The sequence below is a fragment of the Centropristis striata genome, chromosome 1, assembly GCF_030273125.1.
Source record: "Centropristis striata isolate RG_2023a ecotype Rhode Island chromosome 1, C.striata_1.0, whole genome shotgun sequence".
NCBI lineage: Eukaryota > Metazoa > Chordata > Actinopteri > Perciformes > Serranidae > Centropristis > Centropristis striata.
The window spans coordinates 36,838,908-36,856,072 of record NC_081517.1 but is presented as its reverse complement, the minus strand read 5'-3'; the positions used below and the strand labels follow the sequence as shown (position 1 = coordinate 36,856,072).

The 17,165-nt window shown below is 39.6% G+C and overlaps 1 protein-coding gene across 1 annotated transcript; it reads right to left on the bottom strand.

Annotated features, from left to right (window-relative positions):
• Positions 1-374: 374 nt before the first annotated feature.
• On the bottom strand, positions 375-12,375 carry LOC131977618 (arachidonate 12-lipoxygenase, 12R-type-like). The gene is made up of 15 exons (XM_059341007.1): positions 12,287-12,375; positions 8,883-9,043; positions 8,345-8,549; positions 8,104-8,185; positions 7,737-7,859; positions 7,529-7,632; positions 4,251-4,417; positions 3,970-4,113; positions 3,613-3,816; positions 3,320-3,406; positions 3,034-3,203; positions 2,635-2,756; positions 2,117-2,217; positions 1,529-1,699; positions 375-1,298 (listed from the first exon to the last, which is right to left on the bottom strand). The coding sequence occupies exons 2-15, from the start codon at positions 9,033-9,035 to the stop codon at positions 1,119-1,121; spliced, it is 2,013 nt and encodes a 670-aa protein (XP_059196990.1). The 5' UTR covers positions 9,036-9,043; positions 12,287-12,375; the 3' UTR covers positions 375-1,118.
• Positions 12,376-17,165: the final 4,790 nt, after the last annotated feature.

Here is a 17,165-nt window from a genome sequence, read left to right as displayed (position 1 = left end):
AAAATTATCATTGTAGCAGCCTCATATTTTGTATTTTACATCTAGAAACTGTGAGGGAAATTTTTCTTATTAAGATTTTGTTTCACAGAAAAGAAGTAACACAGGACCACTGAAATGATCTCTCTTTCTCTGGTGATAACTTATCTATCTATTCTATCTGTGAAACTGAGCATGTGCTGTGTGATGAGCACTTGAGCACAATTATGCATACAAAATTATAACTAAGTTATAAGGCACAGTTAATATGTAATCTTGCAGTAATTAGTTTTAGATTCCTGGCATATGTATGATAAACTAAGAAGCCTTGAGTGGATTATGATTGAAAGTTCTGCCACATTTAATCAAACTGTATAAAATCCCCAATCAGCATACAATGATCTGAATGTTTCTTTCCATTATGATATCAGTTAAAAACATTTTTTTATTTTTTTTATTTAACCTTTATTTAACCAGGGAATATCCCATTGAGATTAAGAACCTCTTTTTCAAGGGAGCCCTGGCCAAGAGGCAGCAAACACAGAATACAGTTACATATTTACATAACATACAGACCTTAAACACATCATGAGAAACAAGTGCATGTTATGGAATTGGCCTCAATAACTCTTAGTTTGGATTAAAAAGTGCTCAAAGTAACAAATTCAGTTAATTTCCATTCTTTCTGGCGCATATTCCAGCATAAGGTGCAGAGTAAACAAATGCCCTTTTACCCAACTCCGTACGAGCAGAAGGGACAGAAAGCAACAATTGATCTTGTGAACGAAGAGAATAAGATCCTGCATTTCTCACAGTAATTAAACTGCAAATGTACGAAGGCAGCAGTCTCAATATTGCCTTATAAATGAAGGTATACCAATGACTAGCCCTTCGAGTGGCCAGAGCAGGCCACTCGACCCGAGAGTATAATTCAAAATGGTGAGTGGACATCTTACAGTTAGTAATGAACCTCAAAGAAGCATGATAAACAGTATCAATCATTCTAAGACATTTAGCAGCAGCATTCATGTACAAAAGATCTCCGTAATCCAACACAGAACATGCAGTTCTTCCCTTTTTCACGCTAGTTAACATGCAGCTGGATTTTGGCCGACAGCTGAGGAGGTCACACCTTCTGATGTTCAAATGGCCACACTGTTATCAACATCTGCTGGATCCAGGTATGTGTATGGGATCTCCAGACTTTTGTTTCTGGCTTCGATTACTGCACTTATCACTTCAAGCTCTGTTTGAAAAGCCTTTATCAGCTTGCAGGGAACCTTCTCACAGAAATGGTCCTGTGTGTAATGGCCAAGAGGGACCTGAGGAGATCAATGAAGCATTTTAAAGTCACACTTTGTATTTTCCACTAACTTTGTGAACAAATCTTTATCAAACATCAATAATTGGCAAAATATTGGACAGCTGAATGAAGTGAGCGGGATTTTAATAGCTTGAGGAGGATATTTTTTGACAAATTTACCTACTTTACACCACAAGAATATGAATGTGATTTATTTAAATATGTTTTCATGAGGTTTTGGATACTTACGAAGTCAGAGTACTGCTGGCTGAGTAGCCATAAGACGGCCATTCCGTTAGCTGTTGCGCCCTTGTTAGGCAATGTCTGCAGCATTGTGGCCTTACTTGTTGTCCCCTTTGTGGTTGGTGGAGGATGCTGCAGGGAGACGGGACTGTTGGGCATCCAGCCACTGTAGTCGTACTGCAATGAAGGAATGATTGACAGATGAGTGATTGATACTTATTAAAGCCATGTCAGTCTGTGGGTCAGTCTGTCCACTAAAATCCACACTGAAATATTTTAACGCTAACTAAATGTTGTTCAAACTTAATTGGCTTATATGTGCAGGAGTTCTGGTGGGAAGGTATTTTAGCTTCGAGCTGAATCAAACAAGACACAAGGAAAACTTATTTAGAGACAAAAGACTGAATGTGGTTCTCTCATGCACTGCAAAATATGTATGTTAGTGTCATCATTGTGAGTGTGTTAGCATTTCTGCAGACTTGATTAAGTCATTTATTTCTCCCAACTTCAGAAAAAAATGCAAAACTTCATCAACACATTCTACAAAAATACCAACATTATAGTTGATAATTTCCCAAAATTAAAAGGCCTCACCTGTCCAGTGTTCACAGCTGAGTGCTGTGCTGAGCTAGTGAAGATCACCATGGTGACAAACTTGACCATCTCAGCCACAGTGGTAAAACTCTGAGGAATTCCTGAGAATCAGAGGGAATAAACTGCATTAATTCAAGATGTCCAATTTAATGTTGGGTACATTTAAAAAATCTCATGGCCCAACACCATCCCAAATACTTAAAGATGAAACATGGTAGCCCATCATAGTACTTCATATAATAAGCGCTTATACACTCTGATTCCCAAAGAATAGTTTGCTGTGATAGCACAATATAATAGCTCTATAATTCCTTTTTGGAAAACTTGGAATTTATAACTGTGATTGTACATTAGATCAATTATCTATGTGTCTTTATAACTGGCTAAAGTTTAAAAATGTGCAGTGTAACCTCGGAGTCAGAATCTTCGTTTGTTACAGTTTGTTACATAACTTGGCATGTATGATTCTACATTTATTAAGAGTTTAATTCAGATTAATTAATTTAGATTTTGCCCACCTGTGCTATTTTGGGAAAGGAATCCATGTTCAAAAATTTCCGCAATCCACTTCTGCAGTTCAGAGTCTTTCTGGACCTCGACGTCACTCTTGTAGTAGAAGCTGAGCACTCCCTGCACAAACCTTGGAGAAATGTAGAGGAGTTCATGTAAATAGCATTATGAGCTGTCTTGACCCCAAGACTTTGGTGCAACATTGAACAAGTAGATCATACATAGCATTTAGCGCAGCTTTGCATGAAGACGGAAAACAGTTAGCCTGGTTTTCTCTAAAGTTCAAATACTAGCACCTCTTAAACATGCACATTTGTAAATTGTATCTCTTTTGTTTAAATGATACAAAACAAAAGAGGGCAAAATTTGGCTTTTTTCCCCTGTCAATATCATGACACCTTAACTACCTGTGGATGATGTCCCAAAGCTTGAGTCCATCATCTCTGTAGTAGAAGTTCGGCACATCCTCCAGCCCACGCTCAGCAATGTCTTCTGGTATGCAGAGAGAGCTGTAGGTCATTGAGGACAGAGATCTCTGCAGGAGTGTGGTCACCCCCTCTCCACCAGTAGCTGTATACTAGGAAACAGTCAAATATACAGGCAATTAAAGTGAATAAAAATATTGTACATGACATATGAGAAAAAAAACATTGTTTAGGGAACGGACTACTGATCATGTTGGTCTTTTCGTACCTTTTTGAAAAATCCATTCTCAGATATTAGCAGAGCTCGAGCCAGGTTGTTGATCACTAGAGTGCCACTAGTGTGAGGTATGAGGAGCTGAGGAAACAAGGGAACTCTATTAATAACATGTTAATAAAGGCAGAAATCTTGATATGTCTACACCATTTATCAGTGTGAAATACTTCAATACGCACTAAAATATGATTCATTAACTTTGGAAGATACGAGTGCACAAGAAGATACAAATCAGCAACTTGAAGAAACTAAAACTCCAGTAAGTTTAGTGTTCTCCCTTCAGTTACCTTGTACAGTGGGTGCACCATGGGCAGGTTGCGCAGCAGCGACACTGCAAACACCTCAGCCAGCAGATGAGTGCGCAGCAGGTGAACGTTGAGCTCATGCTCGTTGAAATCTGCACTTCTCACAAAAATCTTGGCCAGCAGCCAGTCGTACTCAGAATCAGTAGGGAAGAAGATGGGATTGTCATCTGCTGGAGTCTGCTTCAGCTGCAGGAGAAGGAAGAGGGATGTGGTTCATTTGATTCATTAGATCCATTACCAGTACTGGGCCCTGTACTACAAGGCAGAATTTAAGGTTAGCAAGGTAGCTTCAGGGTTAAGTAAACATGTGACACGTCTATTGGCTCTGCTTGATCGTACCTGAATAGCAATTGGCATCAGCTTATCATCAGGTGTTTTGTGGAGCAGGACAAGAGGAGCCATCAAGTACTGCCTCTTCCCATCGATGTTGTTTACTTCTAGTCCATCCAAACGCTTGTAGTCACACAGGAACATGTTGCCTTTCTGTTTAAGTGAATTAGAACTAAGAAAGTTATTTGACTCCTATGTTTACACTCAGTGAACTTCTATGTGCAACATGTTAATTTAACATGGAGGAAAACATGATTAATACTAAGATCAATTAAGGTCAAGGCAATTACCTTCATTTCATCTGCCAAGCTAAACTGTCCACCGAGGAAGACCATGTTGTCAGTGACAGGGAAGTTATCTGGCAGAGCTGAACAGCGTCGGATCAATATGGGGTTGATACCATTCAAGTACTGGTAGCCAAAAAAACTGTCCTCTTTCCAATGACGCCGGACATAGTCTGAAAATAGAACAGAGTATAAAATCTCAGGCCCTGTACTTTTCTGGCATTAACATGCATCTTGTGTGACATGATGACTAGTGGACAGCTTTCAGTACAAGTGTTGAATGTAGCTAAGATGCACTGAGATCTGATTACCAATCCACATTCTTTGAGCAGTTTGCAAGCAAAAGCCAATGGAAATGTACTACAAATGCATCAAACATCTGGTTTGCTTGACGTTAATGAATCTAGTTGGAGACCTTTAAGTCGGGGCCCCGGGCAATTGACTATTTACGGTCAAGTTTCTATCTGGTGTTTTTCCCCTGTTAACCGGAGTATATTCAGACAGTGTTTCTGACTGTAAATTGCTGCGACTGGCTGTGTGATGCAAGTCTATAATGGCAGGTGTATAGCTCAGGACCCAGGGAAGCGCAGTGTCAAGTTGGAAGTAGTTTGGATGAGTGGTCCTTGTGAATTAAAAAAGTTGTACTTACACAGAGGCATACTAAGTATACTCTAATTAAGTACTTTATCTAAACACATAACCACATAACAGTATTATTCTCTGGTATGCAAAAGTCCAGGGTTCAAATCTCCAGGTGACCAAGTCAACAATAATAGCAATTCATACATGTGGTACGTTGTAAAGTTGTCATTGAGTTCAAAATGCTTGGAGCGGGATCATTGCCACTGGCAGCCATAGTATATCCTGTTCATATCCTTTGTTTGGATTATATTTACTTTAACCATTTGTTTTTATCGTAATCGGCTTTTTAACTTGTTTTAAATAGGTTCTAAATAAATAAAACTTTGTACTTTTACAACAATAACAACATATAAGTAGAACATTTCCTCTGGGGAAATTCTGAAAGGGCCACGGGGGCTACTACCAGTGTGTGTACACTATGATGAGATTCTTCAGAGATTTGAAACAATTAATACTAGTAATGTTATGATGGTATATTATATACAAGGAGCACACCTACAACAAGCATTCCTTTTCTATTTATTTATACAGCAACCTATGCCCTTTAAACTCAAAATGTGTGTGTGTGTGTGTGTGTGTGTGTGTGTGTAAAACGTGTGTATCTGGAGAAGTGTGTGCGCTTATGAGCGCATTTGTGTGTGTGTGTGTGTGTGTGTGTATCTGTAATTGTAATTACATAAAATGACGTGTGTCTGTGTGTGTGTGTGTGTGTGTGTGTGTGCGTGCCATAGACTGTATATAAATAATGGACGTAGTCACCGTGACGTCACCCATTGGTTTGTGGACTGCCCGTTGGAAGCCTCGAGTTCAGCGTTATACTTGTCTCCATCTTGCGTCGCCATCTTATTTCCAATACGCGGAGCAGACCATAATTGGACTGTGGCGGAGCGCGAGGGATCTGACGACACTGACTACACGCCTCTCTACACCACCGGCAACCCCACTGAGAGAAGCCGCTGCTAATTCATGTTAGCATTAATTGGAGCATTAACTGGGATGTTAGTTTTGGCTAGCAAAAAACAAAAACAAAATGTATCTTTCTTACCTCAGAAAACTGAGCAGCGACTCCTTGGAGTGTCTGTTAGTCCAACCAAACACTGAACAAGACATTTTTACTGAACAAAACGTTCAAATAAACTGTCATTAAGTGAAAATACAGTGAAAGGGTCAAAGTTATGAGACCAAATCGGTAAACGTCCTCTTTTATATCTATATAACGTTATATATAACTTTATTGACACCTCGCCGTGGATACGCATTGCTCTGCTTCTCTCCTGGTGACGGCTCGCCTTGTCAGTGACCTGTCAATCAAAGCTAGAAACGCCCCAAATCATACGATTCTTTATCTTCTATTTTCTTCTAAATAGGGCCATTATTAGAACTATCGACATCAAATTGTCTTGAAGATCATTTTTAACTAGCGATTGAGACCATAGTGTTGTCCTGAAAAATTTTTCTGAGGTAATAAATCAAGTGAGAAGTGAAATGACTAGGCAGATTTTTTTTGCAGCCAAACTTAGCACCCCCTACTGGAATTTTCGGTGGATTGCAGGCTTAATGCACTTCCTGGTTGGCCTCCATGCTCAGACATGGAGATTGCCGCCTGGTGCGTGCATCTGTTACTGTAATCACATCAAAGGATCAAAGGCTTTGTGACCGACCAATCAAATCAGAGCAATCAACAGAATTAACTGCACCTGTAGAATGTTCCGGCACAGTGACAGCAGCCAGAGGTGGACAGACTGGAATTTCTGGCCTCGAACAGAAAGCATTTTTGGAAAAACCATAATACCTATCATTGATCCGACTTCACTTTGAGCGTCCTGAGTTCTTCCTGAACAGCTACATATGTTTTTTGTGAAGAAAAATTAAGAAGTAGCTTTGAAAGAGTGATCTGAAAAACTATTAAATATACTTTTCTACAGAAATCTTCCTGCGTTTTTAATATGGCTGTATATATAGTATAATATATAGTGTATATTTTGATATAGCTTTACCAGAGGATTGTGAGTGACAAGACAAATTTTCCTACGTTTCTATGTATAAATTATTTCTGTAGAGTGGAATTTGCGGCCTGGAGCGCAGTTTTCAAATTTATTTGACTGTTTTTTCTCTCCCTCTACACTCTGGCGATGATGTCACACACTGACACGAACATTCCATGCAATAAACGATGATGATCATGGTCATTGAACAGGGATTGATAAAAAACTATATGACCTATCAAAACGTGGATTTATACACCAATACAAAAATACTTGTGTCTACTGTTTAAAGTTTAAATGGAGTCTCTAGGTGAAATTATACCGGAGAAGTAGACATTTGAAAATCTCCAATTATTGTTCTATTTTGCTCATTTTTTTCTGGCCGTCCCATTAACTTCAATGCAAAATTTTGGGCAGTTTTTCGCGACTTACAGCGCAAAAACATTCTTATTCCGTAGAGAAAAGTAATAGCACACCGATCCCGATCAAACCGCACGTTTTGATATATAATTTGCACGTTTTTATAAATTTTTTCGTCCGCTACTAGTCCTAGTAGTAGCAGGTGCGATTGCCCCATGGCCCTAATTATTAGTGTTATTGTTGATATTATTCATACATTATCAAGTACTCCATTAAACTACATTGAGAGTAGGCTACCATATATTTCAGTCTTCCTGGAGCAGAACACCTTATTGATATCATCAATATCAGACCAGTTCTCCTTGGAATTAGCCAGTCCCTCCAGTTTCAGTTGAAGTAGCCTTGAAAATAAAAGGGTAACTTCATTATGATGTCTGAAATATGTTTGATCTATAAGTATGTAAGGTATGTTTTTTTTTTTTTTTACATAATTTAAGGACTTTACCCTGACTGTAGAGTGTAAACAACCTCCAAGTCCTTGCGCAATGAGAATTTGACCTCAGAAGGCAGATGCCAAATGTCCAATGCCTTCAGGCATTGGGGTATCCCCTCAGCATACACATGCCAGCTGGGAAAATAGAAGAGAGCAGTTGAAGAACATTTTACATACAGTCTACTAGTGTATGTGCAGTTGTAATTTAGAGTTTGCAACATATATTAAAGTATAAGCCATTTAAATGAACCATGACAGCTGTAACAATGTCATTAGCTGTTAATATAATTAAATGTTTAAACAAAAGCAGAGGAGGTTTGGATGCATGTTAGTTTTGTGGTGTATAAAGTTAAAATGTGTAGAAGCTGTGAGCTCTCACTGATAGTCTCTCTTTCGCTGGCACAGCTCCTGCTCCCGACTGTACAGGCCATGATGATGGCTGTCTTCAAAGACTCTCAAAGCTAAAAGAAAGAACCACACCAAGTTTGAAAATGTTGATGTATACAGTATGTTGGCATGAATGTACTCTAACTTCATTATAGTCAGAACTCATCTTCCTTTTATGTCTTCTGTGGTCAGTGAACAGTGTACAGGATGTACAGAAACTAATTTCCACAAACCTGTTCCCTCTCTGAAGCGGTGCACCTCGCTGTCAGAGATCCAGTGGTAGATGGGAAAGTTGTAGGTTTCTCCCTCAGGGGATTTCACTTCCACCTTGGCAGGGAACCAAGATTTTTTGGGGGAGAAAAGGGAATGTTTTTTCTCCAGCTCTATCAGGACCAGCTTTCCAATGGAGGCAGGGCAGGACACGGTGAAACTAGACACCTGGAGTTTACATTGTACAAGAGAGATGAAGAAAAAATGTATTCAATAAAGAAATATTGATAATTAGCAATAATAAGCATACAATTATTAATTTGTAGAAAAGTTGACACACATACGATTCCAATTTTCTGAGGATTTGTGTTGCTTTCGCTTTGAGGCCAGCTGTTGAAAAGTTGCAAAGCAGCAAATATTCTGTTGCTGCATGAGTCTGTGATGGTGAGGGTTTACGCCAGCATCTCAAAATTGATATTTAATGTGCCTGTAGCCTCATACAGGCAAAGTTGAGGAGGCGTGTTATGTATTGAAACATAGATAGGGCTATAATATACGTACCGCTCCTCTTTTGAACGATGAAGCCCCACTAAATGTTCTGAGTATCCTGCTTTTACTCTCCCCATCTGTGCCGACCAGCTTAATGAAGACAGCGTTTGAAGTGCCGGCGTTGTCAAGGTCAGCAGTGTGCACTGTTGCTTTGTAATTCACCATTTTTCACACTGAAAAACAGAAAAATTCACTTGACCTTCATAGTGTAAAATACAGGCATCACAATAACAATTGGTATCGGCAAATGCATTAGAAATCAATATATATATATATATATATATATAAGTATTAGAACATATTGCATCATCAAATCAAATCAACTTTATTTATAGAGCCCTTTAAAACAGCCACAGCTGATACAAAGTGCTGTACATGGCAGGACAGACCAACAATAAAAACAGACAACACGTCAAAACAACTAAAACAGAGTGAGTCTTGTGCTGGGTAAAAACCACTAAATAAAAGTGGGTTTTAAAATTAATTTTAAAATCCACAAAGAACAGATGAATACAACTAAAACAGAGCAAATGGTCATGTTGAGTTAAAAGCCAGTGAATAAAAATGGGTTTTAAGATTACTTTTAAAAACAGACAGTGAGAAGGCCTGCCTGATGTGCAAAGGTAAATTGTTCCAAATGCTGGGAGCAGCGACAGAGAAAGCCCGGTCCCCTCTGAGCTTACGACTGGACCTTGGTTCCCTAAGGAGCAGCTGATCGGCCGACCGGAGGCCACGTGCAGGAGCGTAGGAGTGGAGGAGCTCAGAGAGGTAGGGCGGGGCGAGGCCATTTAAAGACTTAAAAACAAATAAAATAATCTTAAAATGAACCCTAAAGTGCACCGGCAGCCAGTGGAGGGAGGCCAGGATGGGTGTAATGTTCTCCCCCTTACGTACTCCAGTTAGCAGACGGGTGACAGTGTTCTGAACTAACTGGAGACGTGCAAGGGAGGACTGGCTAACTCCGAAATAAACTGCATTGCAGTAATCCAGCCGAGAGGTAATAAAAGCATGGATTACTGTCTTGAAGTGCTTGTGTGCAAGAAAAGATTTCACCTTTGAAAGCTGCCTGAGGTAAAAGAAACAAGATTTCACTATTGCACTGATTACAACATAAAACGGGACAAATCTGATCGTAAGTCGTCACTTTGTCAACATTAGTGTCTCCCGCTGCAACAGAATAATATGTTGATCAGCAAATCAACCTCAGGCACAAGGCATGTAATGGGCGAAGGTTTGATCCGTTAAATACACAGAGAATCAGGCAGATTTCAAAATAAAACACAGCGTATCGTGTTTTTCTGGCGAGATCTTCGCGACAAAGTGATTATGTACACATACCACCATGTTTTTTGTTCTGACTGCCGGAATCTTGAAAATCACGTGACTTGGACACAAACCAATAGGAAAAAATATCCATGGAATAGCCACGGGATATGCCTGTCATTAACTTGCATTGTAGCAAAATCCATGTCAATTTCACGGAAATTTGAGTGATTCCGTGGCTATTCCACAGATTTTGAGTTAAGCAAATCCGTGGCTATGTGAGACCATGTTGGGGACCCCATATAAGAGCGGAGCGGTGGAGGATTCACTCGCCCCAAGACCAACACACATAGTCCTGTCCGCTAAGTAGGACCTAACCACTTCAGGGCGCTACCACCAATGCCCACAAGCTGCTGCAGACGCTTCAACAGGATAATGTGATCGACAGTATCAAAGGCAGCAGTCAAGTCGAGTAGCACAAGAACAACATGGTTACCACTATCATTTGCGATTAAAATATCATTAAAAACGAATCTCCATGCTATGCAACGTTTTAAAACCAGACTGAAAAACCTCCATGATGCTGTGTTCATCAAGGAAAGTTTTTAGTTGTGCATAGACTATTTTCTCCAGGATTTTGGAGACAAATGGCAACTTGGAGATGGGCCTGAAATTTGCTAAAACAGTGCTGTCAAGGCCAGGCTTCTTCAGCAAAGGTTGTACGACTGCATGTTTAAGGCTTACGGGGACACCAGAGGACAGGCTGCTATTTACAATAGTCAGAACCGAGGGCCCTAAGGTAGAGAAAACTTATTTAAAGAAGTGAGGAGGGACCACATCACAAGGGGAACCTGATGGTTTCATATGGGCCACCACATCCTCTAACACTGACAGAGTCACATGTTCAAATGTGTTGAACACTGGGCAAGGAACAGAGACAGAAGGGTCATAGGTGGGTGGAGAGATGAGAGCTCTTGTGGAAGCAACTTTCTCAATAAAAAAGTGCAGAAAACTATTACACACATTGATGGATGTCTCCAAACATACAGTCTGTGGGACATTCAGGACAGAGTCAATTGTTCTGAACAGTACACAGGTTTTTTTTTTTTGTGGTTTTCTGTAGCAATGCTTGACAGATACTCTCTCTGTATTTTGTTTTAAATATCTGGCCACATGGCATACATGCATGCTAGCGTGTCAGAAAATGGTCAGATTGGTGAGAAAATTACCAACACACGAGAGACGTGAACCAAAGACTACTTCAGCAAAACCTATATATTTGTCAATAATAAAACAGATTAAAAGCTGACCCTTCTAGTCAAACTTCCCTTTTCATCAAACTCTTTTTTTCCACGTCATGTGTTTTGTTGCACCATACCCATCAATTTGGCATTGCTTCTTGAGTGACCCCATCACTAGACAGCATCTAGTTTGGTATTATTGCACAAAATTAAGTGGGCTGTAAACAACATTAAGAACACTAACATTGCAAGCCAACAAACAATGGTCGAACGGTGAAGTCGAGTCCCTGGCCATAAGTAGTCCGGGCCGGACATCAGAAAACTGCAACATGGTCAAAAGGTGGATAGATGGTGAGGTTGTTTCCACCAGTCAGATGCTCTCTTACAAACCAGGAACCAACAATATTATTGCTAAGAAAGACAGAAATGAATGTGTCTTTGTTTTAAATACAACATTATTTGAGTCACAATTTATTTGGCTGTGAAATGCTTGTGAGCAGACGGGCACACTTTGACGTCCACTCCATGTCCAAAGAGTAGCATTACTCAAAAAAAAAATACATTAAGCTTATGCAATTTTTGTATTCCTTCATTTAAATCTAATGTTCTAATCTAAATAATCTGTTTTATCATTTTAAGAAAAAAATCCTTAAGAACTATCTACTGAAAAGTCGGTTGACGGCATATAATTTAAATGTTGATTGAGATGGATCAGTGGGTTAAGTACTGGACTTACACCTGGTAGACCAGAGTTCAATTGTCGTGATAAAGATGAGGCCCTCGTTATGACATTCAAACAGCTGTTATCAAACGTCTCAGTGTTTGCTGGTAGTACACAACTATTTGCTATGAAAAGGTTCCGTGGAGCACGCATAAATGTTGAATGTTTATTTTCAAAGTTTGTTTTCTTACCTCAGGGAGGGGGCTGTAGTCGCTTAGATTCAAGCAGATGGCAGACAGAAAGCAGCTTCTGGATGGACGACTCGTTATAGTTCAGCTTATGAAAATGATCAACCTCTGAAGCAATGCACCTCCTTATCAGTGATACAGCGGTAGGTGGGGTTTCCCCCAAAGTTTTCACTTTCACTTCCTCCCTGGCAGTAATCCAAGAGTCTTCAAGGGGCGTCAGTGATAAAAGACTAGATTTGAATAGTTTGAGAAAAACACTTTTACTGTTTCATTTCCTTTTTTGTACACATTTACAGTGATGGAAATAATTATTTGAGCCGCAGCCGATTTTGTGATTTTTGCTTAATCTTTCCACTGACAAATAAATGAACAGTTTATAATTTAATGGTAGGTTTACTTTAACAGTGCGAGACAGAATATTAAAAAAATATCCAGAAAATCACATTGTATAAAAGTTATACATTTATTTGCATTTGATTGAGTGAAATAAGAATTTGATCCCTTAAGCATAGCCAGGCGGCCATCTGGATCCGCAGCCACCCGGCGCAGCTCTCAGACCCGCCTGTCTCGCTGGGGGAACGAAGCATCGAAGGCGTGGGTTGGGGGGTGGTTAGGGGAGGGATGTGTGCATGTCTCTATATGTGGAAGTTCGTGTGTGTAAGCCTGAGACCCGCCTTTGTCCAGCACCAAACAGTTTGTCTCAGTTCACTGGAATAACAAAAGCGATAAGCCTGGACGTTGCTAAGGAGGTAACCTTCCTTCCTGGGCTCCGGGGCAAAGGCAAACAGTTCAACACATGGTTGTGGGGGTTACTCCGGGTATCTAGTTTTACCGTGTCCTGCCTGCCTCCATTGAAAAAACTGATCATGATAGAGGTAGAAAACATTTCCTATTGTCAAAAAAAAAACTTTGTTCCCTGCCAAGATAGAAGTGAAATCTCATGAGGGAGACACCTACAGCTATTATCTCCACTTAAGATTGAAAATAACATGCTGTATATCATACAACTATTAATATTTTTTGAAAAATGTTATATTCACAAGGGGAAAAAATGGTCAGGAACCAAGCCAACTTTCCCACACTTTAGTAACGACTCTAAACAGATCAAGGCATTTTCACTTTCTTTGTTGAAACACTTCTTTTGTCATCATTGATACAAGGCCATTTCAATTATACATGTTCTGCTTGGTCCTGTGTTTTTTACAGCTAAATTTATAAATAAACTAGCGGCTTTATTAGCCTTAACTGGTTCCTGTTATTTGTTTCTTTCCAAGAATTTTATGGTCAATTTGAAGCTACGCAGACTTCCACTTTCATTCTGACTGAGAGAAGACGATGGTTGTTTTTTTTATGTGATTGTTCCCTCTGGTCAGGCGGCTTTTCAAGGTTTCACTCACTCATGACTTCCTTCTTCCTTCCTGCACAGATTATCATAGACAAATAGTGCTTACCAAATCAAGAAGAGAATGGCTTTTGTTTCTTTCATTGTGCTTAAATTCCCTCCAAGAATCATTTACATTGCCAATCCTCAGCATGTCTTCATACTTCAACATCAATTGCATACCATGCAGTTAATTCCAAATCTTTAACTTTTTGCAGGTCAATTCTTCTAAAAAACAAAAAAGATTGCTGCTATACAAAGATAACATCACTGCATGCCTGAAGTTTGCCAAACCTTACACAACACTACTATGAAAATGTTTTGTGGACTGATGGAAATATTACTGAATTGTATATGAAGGACTCGCAGCACTACGTATGGTGCAATAAGGGCCCTGCATTGAGAACACCATCCCAACAGTGAAGTACGGTGGAGGGAGCATCATGATATGGGTCTGTTTTGCTGCCTCAGGGCCTGGACCACTTGCTATCATTGAGGGGGAAATTAATTCCCAGTTATTCATGATTGCAGGTTAATGTCAAGGTGACAATGACTTAAAACATCAAAGTAAATCTACTACAGAATGACTCCCAAAAAGAGCCAATCAGAGCCCCTTAAGAGAGCCATTCACACCAGACATCCTAAGATTATGTCTGAGCTGAAGCAGTTCTGTAAGGAAGAATGGTCCATAATTCCTCCTGAACGTTGTGCAAGTCTGATCAGCAATTATCAGAAGCGTTTGGTTGAGGAAATTGCTGCCAAAGGAGGCTTGACCAGTTATTCAATCTAGGATTCACTTACATTTTTTCACCATCACTATGAATGTTTAATGGATGTGTTCAATAAAAACATGACATATTATAATTGTTTGTGTGGCATTTGGTTAAGCACATTGTGTTTGTCTATACTTGGGACTTAGATGCACAACAATTCAGGGTTATTACAGGAGTAAATCCCATTCAGTGGCATCGAAATAACCACTTATCTCCTCAACTGAATTTGTACAAGCCTAAATGATTTTACCTATAGGGTTAAGGAAATTTCTTCAGATATGGCACCCAGTTGTACCTGAACTAAAGGATCAATGATTCAATTTTGGTTGTCAAAGGTCAAGGTCACTTTGATCACATAAAACAGGCCATTAGCCAAAATTCAAGAATTTATACTCTAGGCTACACAAATGTCTTCAGTCATTCATTATCCTTAATCGATTATCCAAACTCGGATTGCAGGGGCTGGAGCTGATCCCAGCTGACATTGGTTGGGAGACGGGGTTCACCTGGACAGGTCGCCAGACTATCACAGGACTGACACATAGAGACAGACAACCATTCATGCTCTCATTCACACCTACGGGCAATTTAGATTCACCAATCAAACCTAAGCTGCATATTTTTGGACTGACCTACAAACCCATGACCCTCTTGCTGTGAGGCAAGAGTGCTAACCACTATACCACTACATCTAATGTATACTATTTACAGGTCAGTGGAAATGCTGAGCTAAATGATGAAAAGTTGATATTTCCAGATGATTACACAATGTGATGTTTAGGTTTGCAGCAGGTGAGCCAGACAGGTGAGAACTGAATTTGCATAAAGATTTTGGTTGTTTCATGTAATAAATCTTTTTTTTTTTAATTCACGGTAGCCATTTTTAATTGTGCTTGCAGGAAAAACACACGTTTGTGGTGACACACAATATAGAGACATTCACTAAGGGTTGCGGCTTTTTTAAGAACCGAACAGGAGGGCAATTTGGTGGCTTGTTGAGCTAAAGAGTGTGGATGAGAGAGTTGTGTATTGTGCGGAGTGAAATGCCAGAGCTGTAACCTTACTGTTGTTGTTTTAAGTAAGAGCAAACAGACTCAACTCAAGTCCATCAGTCTTGTATTTTACGTGCTTCCACATTGTGGTATTAAAGACATTAACAATGAGTGAGCTAACAGTGAGCCTGTATGAGCCACCCTACCTCTCCCCTCTCACACTCCCAGCTGTCTCATCAGGAAGATGACCCTCCCACGACCTGGAACCTGCAAAGAAGAGCAAAGCAGACAACACAGAGGCCCTTAGTGGAGTGATGGAGTTATTGTTGTAGAAAATCTTTAAAGAAAAACTACTGACGACCAGGTAGATTCGAATAGCAGCCTTGTGCGGGATTTATTTTGCAAGTATCAAAAACAGATGCTAGACAAATCCAAAAGTCAGAACAGCTCTAAGTGAGACAACACTCAGTGTCTCTTTTTTATCTTGCAGGTTCGTGCATCAATGTCTCTAGGTAACTACGGTTTTAATGTCCTGTTATGTCCTACTTTTGATATCAGAACACACTTGGGATTTCTTGAATCAGAGCTGCTCTGATCTTAATCAAGCAGAAGTTTCCTGTAAAGAGACTGTGACTGTTGGTGAGATTTCTGTGTGTTTATCAAAACATGTTTGATGCAGGGGCGTCTGTAGGATTTTGACACATCCGGGGCTCAGCCCAGAAGAGTCAAGGAGATGCGCGGCGAAATTTTGTAGACATAAAGACATTCTCCACATAGCCTAAGAACACACAATTCACACTACACTTGCATTCATAGACGAATGCTTGGTTAAGTACAGGGGTGCACTGCAAACCTGTCATATCACCAGTGAAAAAGGTGAAAACGATGCAATCCCATGCAGATCATCAAATGAATGACCCATTTTGAATTTAGTTTGCACCCATGTACTGACATTAGCTAGCTAGGTAACAACACATTGTTTTTCCATTTAACACATAAGCAGCTACAGTAAAAGATGCAGGCTGTGCATGATCCCTGTATGCTAGCTAGCTGCTATCATGCATGAAAAAGAAAATAAACACGATGGTTCGAAGTCAAAGCCTAACATTAACATTAGCTACTTTTCCCTCTAGATTCATAGATTGTGTACCTAAAAATAATTAAGCTTGGGCTTCTTCTAGAGTCTAGAAGAAGCCCAAGCTTAATTATTTTTAGGTACACAATTTTCACATACTACAACTGCATTTATAGACAGATGTTAATAATAAAAGATCGTTTTTTCCCCATGTAATATCAACTAGCTGCTAGCTAACGTTAGCTACTTCCCTCTAGTAGTTCCAGCTGCAACACTCTTTTCGAAATTATACATTTTTACATAATTTCTATTTTATTATTTTTTATTATTATATTATTTATTATATTTCTATTCCCATTACCTATTTGATTGCTGACCAACTTCGGAGGGAAAAACATGGAAATCTTTTTTGGTGACATGATATCTTGTTACACTTCAGTTGAACAGCTTGCTGTTGTCAAGCCCATAGATATATATAAGATATATATATATCTATGGTCAAGCCCGCCTGTTGTCAAGCCCGCCTGCTGCCTGACGTCGCTGTTTTGGGTGAATGACGTCACGTGCGACCTGGAGGTGTTAACCACTTGTGTGCCAAAGCCAAAGTAGTGGCTTTTTAAAAAATAAAATAATCAATTGTTACTCAAACCTGTCCAAAAAC